Source organism: Pecten maximus, chromosome 13 (genome assembly GCF_902652985.1).
Source record: "Pecten maximus chromosome 13, xPecMax1.1, whole genome shotgun sequence".
NCBI classification, from domain to species: domain Eukaryota; kingdom Metazoa; phylum Mollusca; class Bivalvia; order Pectinida; family Pectinidae; genus Pecten; species Pecten maximus.
In genome coordinates this window covers 8604432-8625236 of record NC_047027.1, presented here as the reverse complement: position 1 = coordinate 8625236, position 20805 = coordinate 8604432, and the positions used below count along the sequence as shown (strand labels likewise).

General features: G+C 37.1%; 1 protein-coding gene across 2 annotated transcripts in view; it reads right to left on the bottom strand.

The window, feature by feature from the left end:
* LOC117340990 (ATP-binding cassette sub-family G member 4-like) overlaps positions 1-20805 on the bottom strand; it is a 145558-nt gene that overhangs the window by 14764 nt on the left and 109989 nt on the right. The window contains exons 1-7 of one of the 2 annotated variants that reach the window (XM_033902787.1): positions 13330-13636; positions 7519-7636; positions 6708-6897; positions 5748-5893; positions 5303-5426; positions 4689-4803; positions 907-1235 (exon numbers count right to left, since the gene is read on the bottom strand). In XM_033902787.1, the coding sequence (XP_033758678.1) occupies positions 907-1235; positions 4689-4803; positions 5303-5426; positions 5748-5893; positions 6708-6897; positions 7519-7636; positions 13330-13549 (1242 nt within the window). In that variant the 5' untranslated portion in view covers positions 13550-13636. Of the gene's footprint in view, positions 1-906; positions 1236-4688; positions 4804-5302; positions 5427-5747; positions 5894-6707; positions 6898-7518; positions 7637-13329; positions 13637-20805 lie in introns of those variants that run through there. The other variant, XM_033902786.1, reaches the window with a different exon arrangement.

The window sequence follows — 20805 nt, the reverse complement described above, 5'->3', positions numbered from 1 at the left end:
GTGCTAATTCATCATCACACTTATTCTATTCTTGGGGGTATTTTAGCTGTGGTACATCTTCAATTTGGGCCTTTTACATCATTAGTAATTTGTAAGTCCCCCCCCCCCAAGAATTTGTTTATCTATTATAATAAGTTGACTCCATTCAGTTACATGACTTGGCCAACAGGAACAGCTATTCACTGTCTTCAGCTACCATAGCATTCACGATAGCTTACATTAGGTTTTTAGTGTATATCTTATAAATTTTATGTTGGCCAGGTCATCTACTAGAGAGAATTAAACACCACAGCTGTTAGAGCCCCTTAGCCCTATGAATTCAGTCTGCGTTTGAGTCTTTTGTTTATAAATCTATTTAAACCAGACATCATCATGTTATAATTGTCAACATATAAGGTTATACACAGCCATTCTACTCTCGATTCCAATAAGTGAACTTAAATGTCTTAAATGTTTTAAATGTTCGTTTTAGACAGTTAAGGGTGATTAGCCTGAAGTGGAAATGTTTTGTTTTTTACTTAAAAGACAGAAGAAAATGGTAAGATAAGGATTAATGCTGTGAAATAATGTACACATTACAGGCAGCTTAGTTACTGATTCCAGCCAGTTTCAGTCTCCATGTAGACATTCTGGCAGGAATCTGGCTGTTTTTAATTAAGTTCTATATTGTGTTGGTAATTAGAAGTATAACTTTTATATTTGACTGTACATGCGAGCTGACCAGTGACCAGGCCCTGACATCACCCACCTGTGAAGGTAAATGTATTACTTTTATATTTTGACTGTGTATGTGAGCTGACCAGTGACCAGGCCCTGACATTACCCACCTGTGAAGGTAAATGTATTACTTTTATATTTTGACTGTGTATGTGAGCTGACCAGTGACCAGGCCCTAACATCACCCACCTGTGAAGGGAATCTCTTTGTATCACCGTTCTGTAGTTTGTTGACTGCCACATTTGTTACATGTCCGTTTGTATGTCCGTTACATTTCATCAGTTTATGTTTCTCATCAAGGTTATTCATATACGACTCGTCGTCATCAGCATGCTTTGTTGCCATACCATTTGATACACCATTACTGATGGCCTTGACCTCTGAACCCTCCTCTAGACCTTCCTTTATGGCTTTAACTTTGTCCTGGAGTGCCAGCTCCTCACACTTCCCGTTTTTGACAGACATGATAAGCTGCACAACCTTGTCATTTCCACATTCTCCTGCAGCAATCTCCATCACTGTCATCAATAAACATAAACTGTAAACTCTGCCAGAAATTACTGTCATTAAAAGTCATAAACAATAAGCTCTCTCAGAATCTAAATAATTTTGATCAAAATCATGGGGGAAAGTGTATTATGATTCTTGAAATACTGAAATAGATTGTTTTGATAAAATGTAGCATCAGATATACAAATGTATTAAACTCTGGTAATAGGAGAGGGGACTGATTTGAGGACAATTACAGTATTTTGTCTTAATCCATTCAGCTCCAACTTCAAACTTTTAGTGTGACAATACTTAAAATTTGGGAAGAATGAACAGTTCTAAATTTGAAAGAGACATTCTGTAACATCAAGGTCTCCGGGGTTGTGATATTGAGGACAGACTTGAGAGAGACATCCTGTATGATGACACTTACCAAAGTCTCCAGGGCTGTGGTACGAGAGACAGATTTGAGAGAGACATCCTTTATGACAAAATTTACCCAAGTCTGCGGGGTACAGTATTACTGTATGCTTTGGTACGCAGGACAGACAGACTTGAGATACACATCCTGTATGATGACACTTACCAAAGTCTCCAGGGCTGTGGTGCGGAGGACAGACAGACTTGAGATACACATCCTGTATGATGACACTTACCAAAGTCTCCAGGGCTGTGGTGCGGAGGACAGACAGACTTGAGACAGACATCCTGTATTACTTACCAAAATCTCTGGGATTGTTAAACGAGGGACAGACAGACGAGAGAAAGAGAAACATCCTGGATGATGACACTTACCAAAGTTTGTAGGGTTGTGGTATGAGGGACAGATTTGAGAGAGATATTTGTTTTGACTTACCAAAGTCTGCGGGGTTGTGGTACGGAGGACAGATTTGAGAGAGACATTCGTTTTGACTTACCAAAGTCTGTAGGGTTGTGGTACAGAGGACAGACAGATTTGAGAGAGACATTTGTTTTGACTTACCAAAGTCTGCGGGGTTGTGGTACGGAGGACAGATTTGAGAGAGGTATCCTTGATGACTTACCAAAGTCTGCGGGGTTGTGGTACGGAGGACAGATTTGAGAGAGACATTCGTTTTGACTTACCAAAGTCTGCGGGGTTGTGGTATGGAGGACAGACAGATTTGAGAGAGACATTCGTTTTGACTTACCAAAGTCTGTAGGGTTGTGGTATGGAGGACAGATTTGAGAGAGACATTTGTTTTGACTTACCAAAGTCTGCGGGGTTGTGGTATGGAGGACAGACAGATTTGAGAGAGACATTCGTTTTGACTTACCAAAGTCTGTAGGGTTGGGGTACGGAGGACAGACAGATTTGAGAGAGACATTCGTTTTGACTTACCAAAGTCTGCGGGGTTGTGGTACGGAGGACAGATTTGAGAGAGATATACTTGATGACTTACCGAAGTCTGCGGGGTTGTGGTACGGAGGACAGATTTGAGAGAGATATCCTTGATGACTTACCAAAGTCTGCGGGGTTGTGGTACGGAGGACAGACAGATTTGAGAGAGACATTCGTTTTGACTTACCAAAGTCTGCGGGGTTGTGGTACGGAGGACAGATTTGAGAGAGACATTCGTTTTGACTTACCAAAGTCTGCGGGGTTGTGGTACGGAGGACAGACAGATTTGAGAGAGACATTCGTTTTGACTTACCAAAGTCTGTAGGGTTGTGGTATGAGGGACAGATTTGAGAGAGACATTCGTTTTGACTTACCAAAGTCTGTAGGGTTGTGGTATGGAGGACAGATTTGAGAGGGACATTCGTTTTGACTTACCAAAGTCTGCGGGGTTGTGGTATGGAGGACAGACAGATTTGAGAGAGATATTTGTTTTGACTTACCAAAGTCTGTAGGGTTGTGGTATGAGGGACAGATTTGAGAGAGACATTTGTTTTGACTTACCAAAGTCTGTAGGGTTGGGGTACGGAGGACAGACAGATTTGAGAGAGACATTCGTTTTGACTTACCAAAGTCTGCGGGGTTGTGGTACGGAGGACAGATTTGAGAGAGACATTCGTTTTGACTTACCAAAGTCTGCGGGGTTGTGGTACGGAGGACAGACAGATTTGAGAGAGACATTCGTTTTGACTTACCAAAGTCTGTAGGGTTGTGGTATGAGGGACAGATTTGAGAGAGACATTCGTTTTGACTTACCAAAGTCTGTAGGGTTGTGGTATGGAGGACAGATTTGAGAGAGACATTCGTTTTGACTTACCAAAGTCTGCGGGGTTGTGGTATGGAGGACAGACAGATTTGAGAGAGATATTTGTTTTGACTTACCAAAGTCTGCGGGGTTGTGGTACGGAGGACAGATTTGAGAGAGATATACTTGATGACTTACCGAAGTCTGCGGGGTTGTGGTACGGAGGACAGATTTGAGAGAGATATCCTTGATGACTTACCAAAGTCTGCGGGGTTGTGGTACGGAGGACAGACAGATTTGAGAGAGACATTCGTTTTGACTTACCAAAGTCTGCGGGGTTGTGGTACGGAGGACAGATTTGAGAGAGACATTCGTTTTGACTTACCAAAGTCTGCGGGGTTGTGGTACGGAGGACAGACAGATTTGAGAGAGACATTCGTTTTGACTTACCAAAGTCTGTAGGGTTGTGGTATGAGGGACAGATTTGAGAGAGACATTCGTTTTGACTTACCAAAGTCTGTAGGGTTGTGGTATGGAGGACAGATTTGAGAGAGACATTCGTTTTGACTTACCAAAGTCTGCGGGGTTGTGGTATGGAGGACAGACAGATTTGAGAGAGATATTTGTTTTGACTTACCAAAGTCTGTAGGGTTGTGGTATGAGGGACAGATTTGAGAGAGACATTTGTTTTGACTTACCAAAGTCTGTAGGGTTGTGGTATGGAGGACAGACAGATTTGAGAGAGACATTTGTTTTGACTTACCAAAGTCTGCGGGGTTGTGGTACGGAGGACAGATTTGAGAGAGACATTCGTTTTGACTTACCAAAGTCTGTAGGGTTGTGGTACGGAGGGCAGACAGATTTGAGAGAGACATTTGTTTTGACTTACCAAAGTCTGCGGGGTTGTGGTACAGAGGACAGATTTGAGAGAGATATTTGTTTTGACTTACCAAAGTCTGTAGGGTTGTGGTATGAGGGACAGATTTGAGAGAGACATTCGTTTTGACTTACCAAAGTCTGCGAGGTTGTGGTACAGAGGACAGATTTGAGAGAGATATTTGTTTTGACTTACCAAAGTCTGCGGGGTTGTGGTACGGAGGACAGATTTGAGACAGACATTTGTTTTGACTTACCAAAGTCTGCGGGGTTGTGGTACGGAGGACAGACAGATTTGAGAGAGACATTTGTTTTGACTTACCAAAGTCTGTAGGGTTGTGGTATGAGGGACAGATTTGAGAGAGACATTTGTTTTGACTTACCAAAGTCTGTAGGGTTGTGGTATGAGGGACAGATTTGAGAGAGACATTTGTTTTGACTCACCAAAGTCAGCGGGGTTGTGGTACGGAGGACAGACACAGCCTTCAGAATTGAAGTAAGGAATGACGTTGTTGATGGTTCCTCTGTATATACAGTTTCCTTCCCCTAACATGTACAGCTACAACACAAAAACACTGGAGATCAGTTTGTGTGTTGTCATCAAGATATGAATTATATGTCATAGTTATAGCATGCAGTCATCTTTTCAGATAATTACTCATCATTTCTACCTACTATAGAAACATGATCAACAAATTTTTACTGTATAGAATATATTTTAGGCACATATATTATTGTAATTAAATATTTTATGTTTTTTGTTATACTTATGCAATCAAACTTTTTATGTTTTGTGGTGTACTTACGTAATCAAATATTTTAGGTTTTTTTTGCAGTACTTACATCATCAAATATTTTAGTGTTTTTTTGCTGTACTTACGTAATCAACATTTTAGGTTTGTTGCTGTACTTACGTAATCAACATTTTAGGATTTGTGTCGTACTTACATCATCAAACATCTCCCATTTTGTGGTGTACTTACGTAATCAAATATTTTAGTTTTTTGTTTTGCTGTACTTACGTAATCAAACATTTTAGGTTTTTTTGCTGTACTTACGTAATCAAACATTTCAAAGAGTTTGGCGCTAGGCTGATGTATGGTACATACAATGGTCCTTCCACCACCGGCCAGAGCCTTCAGTACCGATACACACTGGAAACACGAGGCACTGTCCAGCCCACTGTAGCACAAAGATTAAAATTGACTTTATACACATTTCTGTATCGAAACAATATTTATCAACTGTTTGCTAAATGGTTCAAATATGGATCATAAATGACATGTTTCAATTTGCAGAAATATTTGTGTTGCTGCCTTAATTATCCAGCAATTTTTTTCCTACCGCCTTACATGTACGACTCTCAAGGCAAGATTCTCAAACTGCAAAACACACAGCAAGCCTCGTATCTAAACCTGTCAACTTGAAATATTCTACTGGAAGTTGGGATCCTTCGTACTTGACCCCAAAGGGATAAAATGGTTGAGGTCCACTGATTCCTACCTTGTGGGCTCATCAAAAAACATTATTGGAGGATTGTTGACCAGCTCCAATGCGATGGACAGACGTTTCCGCTGACCGCCCGATAATTTAATGGTCCTTGTCTTCTTTGTTGCCATCAGTCCCAGTGCCTCCAGAATCTCATCAACCTTAATGACAGGTATATAATCAATGTAAACTTTACATAGATACATTGACAGGTATATAATCAATGTAAACTTTACATAGATACATTGACAGGTATATAATCAATTAAACTTTACATAGATACATTGACAGGTATATAATCAATTAAACTTTACATAGATACATTGACAGGTATATAATCGATGTAAACTTTACATAGATACATTGACAGGTATATAATCGATGTAAACTTTACATAGATACATTGACAGGTATATAATCAATTAAACTTTACATAGATACATTGACAGGTATATAATCGATGTAAACTTTACATAGATACATTGACAGGTATATAATCGATGTAAACTTTACATAGATACATTGACAGGTATATAATCAATTAAACTTTACATAGATACATTGACAGGTATATAATCGATGTAAACTTTACATAGATACATACTTATCTCACTATAATCTACATATCTGGGCAGTCTTATTTATAATATTACTTATCTAAGTTTTGCAGTGTTCATTTGGTTGTGACCATGTTGAAGTCAGATGTACCAGTTAACAATCTATGAATTTAATATTGAAACTATCTCAAGGTGACGGGGCTCCATCACCAGTAAAGGAATCTTACACCTGCAGTATTAAATGGACCTCTACATATCCATAATAGTTTCATTGAAGTATTTAAATTTCCTGTTAAACCTTGATTTAACATTATTCATTAATTCTGGGGTTTCATTTTACATATGTTTGCCCTAAAAGTTAAGACACTCAATGTTTGTTATAAAGACTTCTCTCGACATACAAAACAAATATACAAACCAGGTCTTCTTTTTCTTTGAGCGACATCTTCTCGGCGAGTTTGAGGTGGGCAGAGCACATCATGGCCTCCTCTACACTAAGATGGGGAAGGAGGTGATCGTCTTGCATGATGTAGCACGAGTTTTTACGGAATCGACGTAAGTCGCGGTCGTGGCCATTGACCTGGATCTGACCGGTGATATTCTTTGTCCTGTTCAATGATTCACAGAACAGGTTATAGTTATCAGGCATGGTATATTTTATTTACTGTTAACTAATTATGTTTTTGTAGCTTGTTTTCACAATTTCACAAAGAAAGAACTGTTTTAAATTATGACTGGCTCATACATGGACAGTACATGTTATTTTCTATGGCAAATACTGTGATTATACTATCATATTTTTGCTTGTCAAGTTAAAATTTCATATTGTCCTATTGAATGAGATATTAAAAATATGAACGCACACAGTATACAGTCAGACAGTAATCTTTTCCCTTTATACCACAGCTTTTATAAATGTGTGTAGCAAGACAAAATACATCCCCATGCATCACCTTGCATTAACAAACCATTATACATGGATTGACCTTCTCAACAGTTGATTCAGTTGTGACCTAATTGACCTGAATTACATGAAATAAACAGTACATTTCTCAAGCAAATTTGCCTCATTGGGTTATTTTCAAATAATCTGATTCTGATTTTGTAAAAAATTCATTGTGGAAATGTAACTAATGGAAAACCTGGAGGAAAAACATGTTCAGTTTTACCCGTATTTTTCAACCTCATTACAGAAGAACTGACAGGTTCCCTTAAATCGAAACCCTTACCTGTATCCTGCAAGTATGTTCATCAGGGAGGATTTACCAGCTCCCGAGGGACCCATGATGGCCGTCAAGTTCCCTGCATTGAACTGTCCTGACACATTCTTTAATATAACTTTTTCATCTGAAAATTAGAAAATACACAGTTAATTATAAAACTCAAATTAAAAAACATAAAACATTTGTAGCTATCATGCTCATTATTTACCCTGTCAAGTTATCTTAAAATAATATTTTTAAAGCATCACTGATTTAATTATGTTTTATTGCTTTACATTTTCCAAAATGGGGTGATGGGTACAAACAGTAGTTAAATCATAATATATGGAATAATACAGCATAAGAGTGTATATATCAATATAAACCTTAAACTGCACATGCATGCCTTGCAGTGTGGCATTTATAGGTGATATAAATGACATATTTTTGCAGGCAAACAGTCACTATATCAACTTAGCAGACCAACAAATACCAGATGGTTGTGTTTTTGTATGATTGGAAACCTAGCCTCATAATTTGAATTTTATATAACATTATCATTTTTGCCATCTATTTTAACTATTTATATAATAATGCAAAATAGAAAGACAAAAATATTCCGACTAAAGGACATTCACATGTATTTTCTTTCTTTCTCACTTTTATTGAACCTATAGAAACATATTTGTTGGTAGTTTTATGAAGTGTACAACAGAAAAATATATTGATTTCTCTAGATAAGGATATAATAACTTGTATCATGGTTTCATCAGATGATCAATAGTATAGCTTAGAATTAATCAAGAGTTCCAAAACAAGTACATGGGACACGAGAAAAGCTGCCAAACAAATATAAAATTCTCTCCAAATTAAGTCATTTTGCTGATTACATGAGAAAAATAGCAAGCAAACAGTCAAAATCCACCTCTATGAAGCCTCTTTTTCTTTTTGAGGAATCGAACAGCTAATCAAGATTAAAGCATAAGACTTATTTTAAATAGTAATTTTAATATATGTTCTAGCGACATGAGCCAGTCTAGAATCAACCTATCTAAAGAATCAGTTTTAATTTAAAATGACACTACATATGTAATTACTGATATATGATCAGACGCTGTGTATTATATACACATGAATACCACTGGGACAGGCTGTTTTGGACTTTGATTTATACAATTGAAGGGGTAGACTCAATGACTGGTATTGTGCACTATATCTGTACTAAATATAGGTCTCCATGTACCATAGGATTGGTGATATACTGTTGTATATGTTAACATGTACAGTACAGACTACTGTGTGTACCACATATACCTATATGTGTAGTTAACCAATATACTGGCTACCAGAGTTCTATGAACCCTTTATAACAAATTAAATGAGTGTTTAAGTGTCATCCCCAAACTGGTGTCATCATATTTGGACCATATATCTACTTCTAAATCTGCTAACAGGTTTAATTGTGAAATGGCATATGCATAATTATTGACATATTTTTTCTTCCCTGAAATTTGTTAATTGATATACCGGTATTTGAATTCTTATAATTATAGATTGAAGGGTCTTTTCGAAACCTTGTGCCATGATAATTGATACTGGTTATATATATTGGCCTATATAAAGTCATAGTTGTTGACAAGATATACTTATATACTTTCAAATTAAATCAGCTAGATTGTTTAATTGTGAAATGACAAAGATTTTATTATTTGGGTGTAATTATATTAACATCCATGAAAATTGTCAATTGACATTTGAATGCTTAGATTCAAGGGTCATCTCAAAACTTTGTGTCATCATGATATACTGGATAATTATTCAGTGGATACAGGGCATCCAGTAGACCCTTGAGAGTATGTTTTTGACTCCCGAAAATGAGATCTGACTCTTGGGTTTTTAAGGGACATGTCTATTTGACATATGTTTTGACCCTTCAGATTTCTCAGAAATAGTTATTTGATATCTGAAATTACTAAAAGTCAAGGGTCAACTGGATGCCCTGTGGATATAGGCCTTGATATAGTTGTTAACAGAATTGTGATTTGGTGCAATTTTTATGATTGGCCACATGACTACTCTTATAAATGTATACTGTAAAAGTGGAAATGTTGGCATCATAGAAATTTTTGCTTATTTTGCTATCAATAAAATCTCAGCAAAATTATCCACACGTGAACATATCAACATGTGAAAAATATATATTGACTATCAAATATTTCCGCCAAATAAACCAAAATCCAAGACACAAGGCAAGTTCCCAGTGGTAAACCATGTCGGCATTCAAGTGTCATGTTGTCTGGTTAACTTGTACTTAAATATTCATGCCAAGTGATATTGCAGTGCAAAAATATATTTTCAGTTGACTGTGATCACCCGATTGTGGTTACACACTTGTATCAGTTACTGTTTATTTCTATTTTCAACACACCAGGACCATTTCATTATAACATACCCAGTATACGAATTAAGACTACATATATAATATACAGCGAATTACTTCAGCATCTGAATCAAGGTTTAGAGCCAAGAGGCATAGGATATTCCTGTTTTGGTATTTTAAATCCTTACTGAGCGACTTTCCATAATGAAGTCAAGTTTAGCTGAAGGCTTTTTGGTTGGGGTTATTATTGTTTAAGTCATATCATGCTAAGATTGGTAAGGACGGCCTCCCGTGTGAGCAACATGCATATTTTTGTTTTTGGAGGCTGCAGTATGTTATATCTCTATATATCTCCTTGTGATAGTTTGGCTGTAGACACATTTGACAATGTCAAGTTGCTCCAGAAACAAATAATACTGAATCTCAGTACTTTGGGGTCACAATCTGCATCAGCAAGTTGTGGTGTCTTCGTTTTCAAACACAATATTGTGCCAGTCAAACCAACATAAATAAGATATTTTTAGATCTGATGTACATGTATGTGTATTCATATAGCATGGATGAAAGCATTTTTCAAGACAGGCTTCAGGAATCTGTTATATCAATGTCTTTTTACAATTACAAATTTAAGGTCAAGGTCATACATTGGCCTCAATTTAGTATATGTAGCATAATGTGCGATATAGTGATGTCCCTACATCAAACAATCGCTGCTCTGGAAATCTGCAGTAGATCATACGGCATGAGCTTACAGAGGATTAAGGATATGTAATAACATGAGCAAATAAAACAGGAGAATGCTACCAACTGAGCCTAAAATAACTGATCACAGAGTTTGTGTTAAAGTCGTCCCAGCTAGATCCTTCGGAAGTATAGAAAATAACAAATTTTGGGAGTGTTGCTTTCAAACTAAAGACAGAACATATCCATCAATACCAAACGGAAACTGTGATCAGATATGGCCATCTGGTATACCTTTAAATATTTAATCTATTATGATGAATAAATCATATTTGACCTATATCTATTATGTATATGTACACTATACGCTGTAATATCTACACCCGAACATCAGGTCGATAACCTAAATCTGTTTGGATAGTTGGGAGAGTTGATTACATTGTAAAGATATAACTATTTATACTACATAAACATACGATCATCAGTTAATGCTGTCTGATCAGTTTCTGTGGCCTGATGATCACACGCTGAAGGCCAAATATATCAGGAGCTATGTATAATTTAAAACAGAAATCTGAAATAGATTCAACAATTTAAAAAAAATTCAAGAAACACTTGTACTGTTGTTTAAAATTTATACTAATCCAGGCATTTTTCTGGGGGCTTTTTGGGGCCGTTAATGGACCCCATTCCCAATCAAAATTATTTCACATTTAAGCAAAATTCCCAAAATTTGCAGTTTACTCCTAAAAAAAAATCTTTCCAATTCACCAATTTTCTTCCCAAAATTAGACAAAAAGGCCCTTTCCTAAACCTGTGAGAAAAAAGCCCTGTAATCTTGACCGACCCATTAATGGAAATACATGATAATGTCCCTTATTACACCATTGTAATGTGCTTGTTTAAATTTTCAACAAGTAAAACATTCTGCAGCACAATGTGGTATACTGGTAATAAAAAAATAGGCTCATTACACAATCCTTTATACACTGGTGTATACGTAATATATGGTCACATTGTTTATTTATTTTCAAAGATATGTAATAACTTTGGTACTTAACCATTGTCACTTAGTCCAGACAGACATAAGTGTGAAAGTGGTAGGTATACGTATGTGTCAGCTTTAAACATGTCATCACTGCCTACATAGTACAGATGATGTCACATTACATACTATATATACATGTAATCTGACAAAGTGGGTAAATTTGAACACTATTCAGGGCTTTTTCTGAGGGCTGTTTGGGGCCGTTAATAGGCCCCATTCCCAATTGGAATCTTTTTATTTTAAAGCCAAATTACCAAAATTTACTCCTGAAAAAATCTTTCCCAATTCACCAATTTTCTTCCCAAAATGAGACAGAAATCCCCTTCCCAAACCAGTGAGAAAAAGTCCTGCTATTTTCCGAGTAAACCATGCAGTCCATAAACTATAGTGGCTATAAAACCTAGCAATAACTACTAGTATCTGAAGAATGTACTATATTATATAGCTTGGAACCAGTTATATAAGAAATTACCAATGATTACATTCAAACTTAAGTTCCAGATACTGTGAGGCCTCCAAGGAATGACAAGTAATTCAAAGCATTAACAATTTCTTTAAATTAGTATTTTTCATTACCTGTCATATCTTATTGCCAATTTTCTTGTAAACATTTTTTCTTTCAAAACACCAATGACTTTTCTATTCCAGACTGACACCAGGTGTGAAAGTGGAAAGCATGGTCTTTTTCCTTGCTGTGGGGCAAGTTCCATCAATATTCTTAATCTTCCTTTGCTTAAAATTTTCCATAGGAAAGCATTGCAGAATTTCATTCAGGAATGTTCATTAACTAAGTTTTTTCCTTGTATTTGTGCAGTGCTTTCCTATGGAGACTTTTAAGAAATCTCCTTTAGTTAAGGAACATCATTGAAACTGTGTGGGGACAACCTGGTAGGAATTGCTATAATAACCTTAGTAGAAATACTATTGTAACAGAGCGCAGGATTAATTAAATTTTTATCACTGCCTCCGCTAGGGATAGAACCAGGGACCTCTGACTTACTAGTCTTACACTCAACCGATGGAGCTAAAGAGAAGATCTCTCTAGCCGAGTGGTATATTGTGGCTAGTATTTACCAGGGTTACACTGGTGTAAGAGAGATATGCTAGTCTTTTAGCTCAAGTCCCTTGCAGCGAGTGCTGGATATTTTCCATCAGTCCTTGTTCAGATGTAAAAATTGGTATGGGATCTACTCCACTATGTTGTGAGCTCTGAGTTCTTTAAATTGGTTTCCTCTCTGTGATCATTTGTATGCTTCCATATGGGCCAACATAAGGGTGACGAATATTTGTGATATAACTTGTTGACATTTTTAGACAAGACGCCTTTTAGTGACCAACATTGGTTTGTGACAAAATTATAAATAATGAATGTCCGAGTGTGTCACTTATAGAAGCTTTATCGACCACAACAGAAAATATGTTGTGGGTGAAACAGTCAAAATCCTTCAGACTTCTCTCTACAAAAGATTTGAACATAACTTCTATCTATATTGAATTAAGGTTACCGATACAGTGTATTGAAGACAGTTTTTTCAAAGCGAACACCGTGCATCTTAACATATTATAACCCCCTAGAGTTTATCATCACTCCCCAGGCAACCCCCATCACAGCGCCCCCCCCCCCCCCCCCCCCCCCCCCCCCTCCCACTTCCTGCAACACCTGCTGCCCTAATACCTACAGCCTTACAGGTGCCAGTGTTACATGCTGTTATTGGGTAACCGTTTATACCTTTATGACGTCCTTGTTTCACACTGTAAACCAGATCTGTGAACTCGATGTTTACAGCCTTCCGTTCAGAAATATTAGCAAATTGACAATTCTCAAATCTGTTGATATCCTTCGACGACGAATCATTGTCTGAAGATGAAGATTTTCGGCTGCTCATACAGCCATCGTTAATTCCTACAGGTAAAGGAATGTGTGAATGTGTACACAATAATTCTGCCATGGCTGTCACGTCCTATATTCTCAAAAATATCCTGTTATTTTCGCCACAGATACGTCGCCATTTTCCCGTATTATTCTTTGTCCTTCATTACCCCGAGAGGCAGACCAATCAGAAATCTCCAAAATGGATTAGTCGAAATTTACGAAGGGGCGAAGGTTCAATCAAATAATAATAATATTTATCAAATAGTAATTTTTTGCTCTTGAAATACATTAGAACAGAATGATATTTTCTACATTCATTATTTGAAAGACCTTTTTTAACGATAACAGATATCCGTAGCTACAATCAGTAACTAAATACAACGTAAATATCGCCCACCCCTGCTCACATTAGTACACCGGAAGTAAACAAATAACCATGTGACCTATATATACACGTTGCCTCAGTGTAGACTTGTTAAAGTTTTATTCAAAGGCAATATATTTTAACCAACACGTAATTTATTCCAATTTTTTATCATTTGATAAAAAGAGGCCTAATGGACCTGCATTGCTGAACTGATTTTAATATGACAATTCAAAGATTAGAACTGCTAGGCCTATTAGATCAAGATCTATTTCAATATATTTTACTATATATATAATCAGAATGGTAAATATTATAATAAATTTCTTATCGCTAGCATTGATGCTGAAAATTGTGAACCAACGTAAATAATCAATTTATAAGAAGCTTTGGTAGTAGTTAAAGACTAGTAAATGAAACAACCAGGAACCGTTTAGTCTTTATAAATGTGTACGAGTTATCTCCCTTGTCATGTAATATCGTGTGCCATGTCAAAGTGAACTATTTCCATCTCGCTTTTTAATCCCAGCCTCTAAAGTAAATTTCTGGAAATATTTATTATGATTAAGACATTCTTCCAAAAGAAGAAGGAAAAAAAATCAACATTGAAATATTTTTACACAATGAACTGTGTGTAGTAAGCCTAACCCGATACATATTGCATTATAATTTATCTTTTGTTGGTTGGAATGGTGGTTATTAATATACATTAATAAGAAAAGGTGACCGTGTCAGTCATTATGGCAATCTAGATTTTTTAATTTAAACAGCTGCATGCATATTCTGACATGTTCCTGAACATTCCTGTGAAGTTTCCTGAAAATCGGTCCATATGTTTAAGACAAGTTGTCATGAAAAGAAACAAGAGGCCCATATAGGCCTTAACGGTCACCTGAGATTTGAAATATTTCAGTTAATTTAATTGACCCTTTTTAGTCCCGCCCATCAGCCCCTAGGGGTCAGTCAGGGCCAACATATGCATACTATCAACATTTCTTCCCATGCTGAAAAGGTTAACCAAATTAGAATGAATTCCAATAGAAATCAAACAAATCATAGTCAAAAATGTGAGTTCCCACCACAAACTATAGTAAAATTTACCCCCTCCCTAGGGGCAAATGTGTGACCCCAGCGTCATAAAATTCATAATTTTAGTAAAGCACCTTAAGACCCTTCTATCTATAAAGAGTATTTTATTCTACCTTATTTCCGTCTTCAGAAGAAGATTTTTGAAATTTCAGTCAATTTGGCCCTTTTTAGCCGCGCCCATCAGCCCCTGGGGGTCAGTCAGGGCCAACATGTGCATGCCATCAAACTGTCATCCCATGCTGATAATGTTTACCAAATTAGAATGAATTCCAATAGAAATCAAACAAATAAAAATCAAAAATGTGATTTCCCTATATAAACTATAGTAAAGTTTACCCCCTCCCCAGGGGAAAACGTGAGACCCCTGGGTCATGAAATTTACAATTTTGGTAAAGCACCTTAAGACCCTTCCATCTATGAAGAGTGTTTAATTCCACCATATCTGAGAGTAGAGAAGAAGATTTTTGAAGTTTTAGTCAATTTGACCCTTTTAAGCCCCGTCCCTCAGGCCCCTGGGGGTGGGGACCATATAATTTACAATTTTGGTTGACCTTTACCAATAGAAGCTTCCTGCCAAATTTTATGGAATTTGGTTTAGATGTTTTGGAGAAGAAGTCAAAAATGTAAACTGTTTACGGACGCACGACGCACGACGATGGACAAAAGGCGATTAGAATAGGTCACTTGAGACTTTGTCTCAGGTGAAAAAAAAACTACTGATAGTGACCAGTAACCATGGGAAGATTTTAGAATTTAAGCATTTGTTTGCATATCTACGCATGGTCCTTTATAATTGTGTAAAGTTTCATTGGAATCGACCAACCAGTTTAGTAGGGGTTGACAGGAAAAACTGGAAGTTATGGCTCTTACTGGAAAACCTGTTTATAGTGAACAGTTACCATAATTTTTTGAAAAAAAAAGAAACAAGAGGCCCATAGGGCATGTGTCGCTCACCTGGTTGGATTTGACCAAACAATAATTTTTTTTTATAATTCATTTTTTATTTTGAAATCATGGTGTATAATACATATACACGTATTATTACATACACATAACACACAGCGACAATATTACATTAATGTTCATATTTTTTTTCAATTGCATTCTCATTCACTCAGAGTACATATATACCGGGTATATATTCCTACATACACACATATATCCTCACATATAACATTTTAAAACTTATTCATTGTATCAATATTCATATTCATTTATTGTTTCATTCACACCCATACACCCATGCATACATACTAGTGTATCCACTCTCACACTGAAACATAACATATTTAAAAGAAGGGAAGAAGGGGAGGAGGAGGAAAGAAAGAAAAAATAGTGATAGAAACAAAGATAATAGTTACGGTTAATTTGAATACATGTACATAGAGTAAATTATTTATTTCTGTAGAGAGATAGAAATGAAAAGAGTTTCCTTTAGGGTAGAGATGTGGGGAGTAATATTCATAATGGCATAGCTTTAGTTACAAAAAGAATATAAAAGTGTTTGTAAACTGTCAGGAATTAGTTTTGGCTATTAAATATCAAGACGAATACAGTTTTTCCATTTACACCAAGTATTCGTGAATTTTGCTTTGAAAAAATCAAAGTAAAAAAAAATATAAATGTATTGTTTGATGATAAGAATTACTATATTATCAACTGTTGCATTAATACTATTGTTTGTGAGTCCAAAAAGAAAAGACTGTTTGTTTATTATCCCCTCGCGACGAAAGTCGGGGAGGGGATATAGCGTTCCGTTCGTACGTAAGTACGTACGTACGTATGTTCACTTTTTGTCAGCGCTCTTGCGACTTCATTTTTGAACGGATTCTGACCAAACTTCATATACGGGCCCAGCATGGGAATACCTCGAACGAGTTCGTGTTTCAGGGTGCCAAGGCCAAGGTCAAGGTCACCGTAACTATTTATAGAAAATCTTTGTCAGCACTCTTGCAACTTCATTTCTGAACGGATCCTGACCAAACTTCATATATGGGTCCAGCATGGGAATACCTCGAACGAGTTCGTTCTTTAGGGTGCCAAGGTCAAAGTCAAGGTCAGCGTTACTATTTATAGAAAATCTTTGTCAGCGCTCTTGCAACTTCATTTCTGAACGGATCCTGACCAAACTTCATATATGGGTCCAGCATGGGAATACGTCGAACCAGTTCGTGTTTTAGGGCGCCAAGGTCAAAGTCAAGGTCAGCGTTACTATTTATAGAAAATCTTTGTCAGCGCTCTTGCAACTTCATTTCTGAACGGATCCTGACCAAACTTCATATATGGGTCCAGCATGGGAATACGTCGAACCAGTTCGTGTTTTAGGGCGCAAAGGTCAAGGCCAATGTCACAGTTACTATTTATAGAAAATCTTTGTCAGCGCTGTAATGCGACTTCATTTTTGAACGGACCCTGACCAAACTTCATATATGGGTCAAGCATGGCAATACCTCAAACAAGTTCGTGTTTCAGGGCGCCAAGGTTAAGGTCAAGGTCATCGTTACTATTTATAGAAAATCTTTGTCAGCGTTGTTGCGACTTCATATTTGAATGGATCCTGACCAAACTTCATATATTGGCCCAGCATGGCAATACCTCGAACGCGTCACCGCTCTTGCGACTTCATTTTTAAACGGGTTCTGACCAAACTTCATATATGGGTCCAGCATGGGAATACCTTGAACGTGTCACGGATTTGAACGGATTCTGAATTTGCAGGTAAGTTGGTTTTAGTTTTTGCCATACATATTTCCCTTTATCATAACTATTCCCTATTCTCGTTTTTTGTGACACCAATGAAAATTTGCATCTACATTTAAAAAATTAGTACAGAAATGTAATAAACTGAGATGTTTTGCTAATATATTTTAAATTATGCTTTCGTTCTATTTTATATTTTACATCTTTTAGTACATATATATATTTTGCTCACGATGCAAGTTTTCATTTTAGTGATCTGCCTCCTTGTGGTGGTGCTGGTAACATCATATAACCTGATCATTATGCACTAACTTAATGCATGTAGCAAACATAGTTGTTGTAGCCAGTACACAAATTCATTACACAGTGTGGGCATTTATTAAATACACTGCATTGTCAAAAATCACATCATACATTAGGTATACATTCAGTGCATAGTTGTCTGCTTATTTGATGGCTAAAGGACCACACCCCGTGATTTAGGCATCAAATTTGAGCAGCGTTTCTTTTTTCCAGATTCAACATGGATATACAGGAGAATATAAGAAACATTAAGACATATTCAGATGCAATTATTGGACTTCACACGAGGTTTGAAAAGGGGTGCCCTAACAAAATCAAAGCTGACAGAAGAGGTCATGGGTCTTTCACAGCAGATATCAGAACAGACGGACATAAAAAAAAAAATGTGTCGGATGAAGTCAACAAGAAAGACCGTAAAATCAAAGAACTGGTTAAATACAATAACACACTTACAACAAGCTAGGAGCTTCACCGACTCACCGATGTTGTGTACTCCCAGTCCTGGGGCCTCTAGGAGCTTTACCGACTCACCGATGTTGTGTACTCCCAGTCCTGGGGCCTCTAGGAGCTTTACCGACTCACCGATGTTGTGTACTCCCAGTCCTGGGGCCTCTAGGAGCTTCACCGACTCACCGATGTTGTGTACTCCCAATCCTGGGGCTTCTGGGAGCTTTATCGACTCACCGATGTTGTGCACTCCCAATCCTGGGGCTTCTGGGAGCTTTACCGACTCACCGATGTTGTGTACTCCCAATCCTGGGGCTTCTGGGAGCTTTACCGACTCACCGATGTTGTGTACTCCCAGTCCTGGGGCCTCTAGGAGCTTCAGCGACTCACCGATGTTGTGTACTCCCAGTCCTGGGGCTTCTGGGAGCTTTACCGACTCACCGATGTTGTGTACTCCCAATCCTGGGGCCTCTAGGAGCTTCACCGACTATTGTATCTCCACAGCTGTTGTGTACTCCCGGTCCTGAGTCCTCTGGGAGCAGACCAGAAAGTCCTAGCCATGGTCAGTCTCCTTCCAAGGTGTCCGAGGATGTTGACATCACAAAGAGACAAAAAACAGCTTAGATGTCAGCTGTTGCTCCATTTCTCAATGCAGAGAACAACCTTAGGGTTTCTCAATAAGCTTTATGCTAATTGTGTCAATACATAACAATCGTTCTGTATAATTACTTAAAAATTATTTACATTTTGTACATGTAAAATGTTTATCATCAGAATAATTATGTAGGCATCTTGTTCCCCCAATTTTGTGGCAGACATTCTGAACATTCTGAGAGCTTCATGTCATTTGTTTACGTTACACATGTGAACTGTATGGTTGCTTTTTATATATCATTAGAAAAATTATACTTGTTACTCATTTTCATTGTACATTGATTTTGGAATTAAAACCACCCCAGGGCACCTATCATAGCTAACAGAAAATTGAGATTTGAAAAATTATAGCTTCATGTATATACATTGTATATATATATAGCTCAATTGGCAAAGTGTGCTCGACCTGTTCAAATCATATATAAATATAAGTACTTTCATTTAATTTCTACCTTAATTATTTTTTAGATGGTTTGGTTTGATTTATTTTGTTTAACGTCCTATTAACAGCTAAGGTCCTTTAAGGACGGCCTCCCGTGCGTGCGACATGTATGCGTGTGGTGAGTGCGTATGTGTGTTTTGGGAGGATGCGGTATGTTCGTGTTAAGTCTCCTTGTGATAGGCCGGAACTTTTGCCGATTTAAAGTGCTACCTCACTGAAGCATACTGCCGAAGACACCCAGCAGCACACCCCACCCGGTCACATTATACTGACAACGGGCCAACCAGAATGAAGTAACGTAATTGGTAAAAATTTAGATGACACTGATCCTTACATATATTTATTTGCATTCTATAAACTTATACTTCATTATTCTAGCCTGAGCTAGTGAAATTTAAATATATGGACTAGTAAAATTGTGAATGAATAGCCGGACTGACTAGTGGTTTTTGTCTCCCATTCGACGATACAAAGGTATTGCTTTTCCGACCAGGGCAGCATCAACATTTGTGTTAAAGTCCACTTCTGACAGTGTTATTGCTATCCGATTGAGGTGAGGTTACTACGATGGCCGATAGCAGCCGTCACAAAACAACTACAATTTACTACATTTATGTACATGTACACTTTTTAAAAACTGTACATGTACACAAAACTACAAGTGCCATTAACATTCCTTAGAATCCTTACCGGGTCAACTCGGTGTGAAATTTTGCACATGTCTGATATGGCGGTAAATAAACGAGGAGGCCAAACCAGATTCCTGAGCCGTTACACCATGTTAGAAAATTACTCGGGACAACACCTGGATTGTTCAAACATGTAAGTAATGATAAGGTGAAATGCTATTTATGTTGTTTGTTTGTTAAAAAACATAAACAGGGTTTAAAGATTGATGTTTTTATGATAAACACTGCTTCTTTGTTTACTGAACTTAACGAGATACCTTAATGCTATGGTATTAGGAACAACAATCATGTATGTATTTCTAGTGAGGAAAGATAACTTCAACCCACTAGTACATGTATCTATTGGTATTTTCTTTTGTGTTTTGTGGAGACATTTGTAACTAAATATCATATTACGTTACATACGTACCCCGTAGGTCACACCACATTCATATAAGATGTGCAGAAGAAAAAGTTGCGACGGTGATTATGTTTCCTGTACCTGAGGATGGTAATCTAACGATGGATGATTTGAGTAAGTTAAGTTTCAAAATAACATGTCATTAATATGCTTATCATTGCGTCAACATTGATTTCATAGTACTAATGTGTCGTTTATCAATACTTTTAAAACTGATTTCGTATTAAGATCTTTGTGTTGTAAA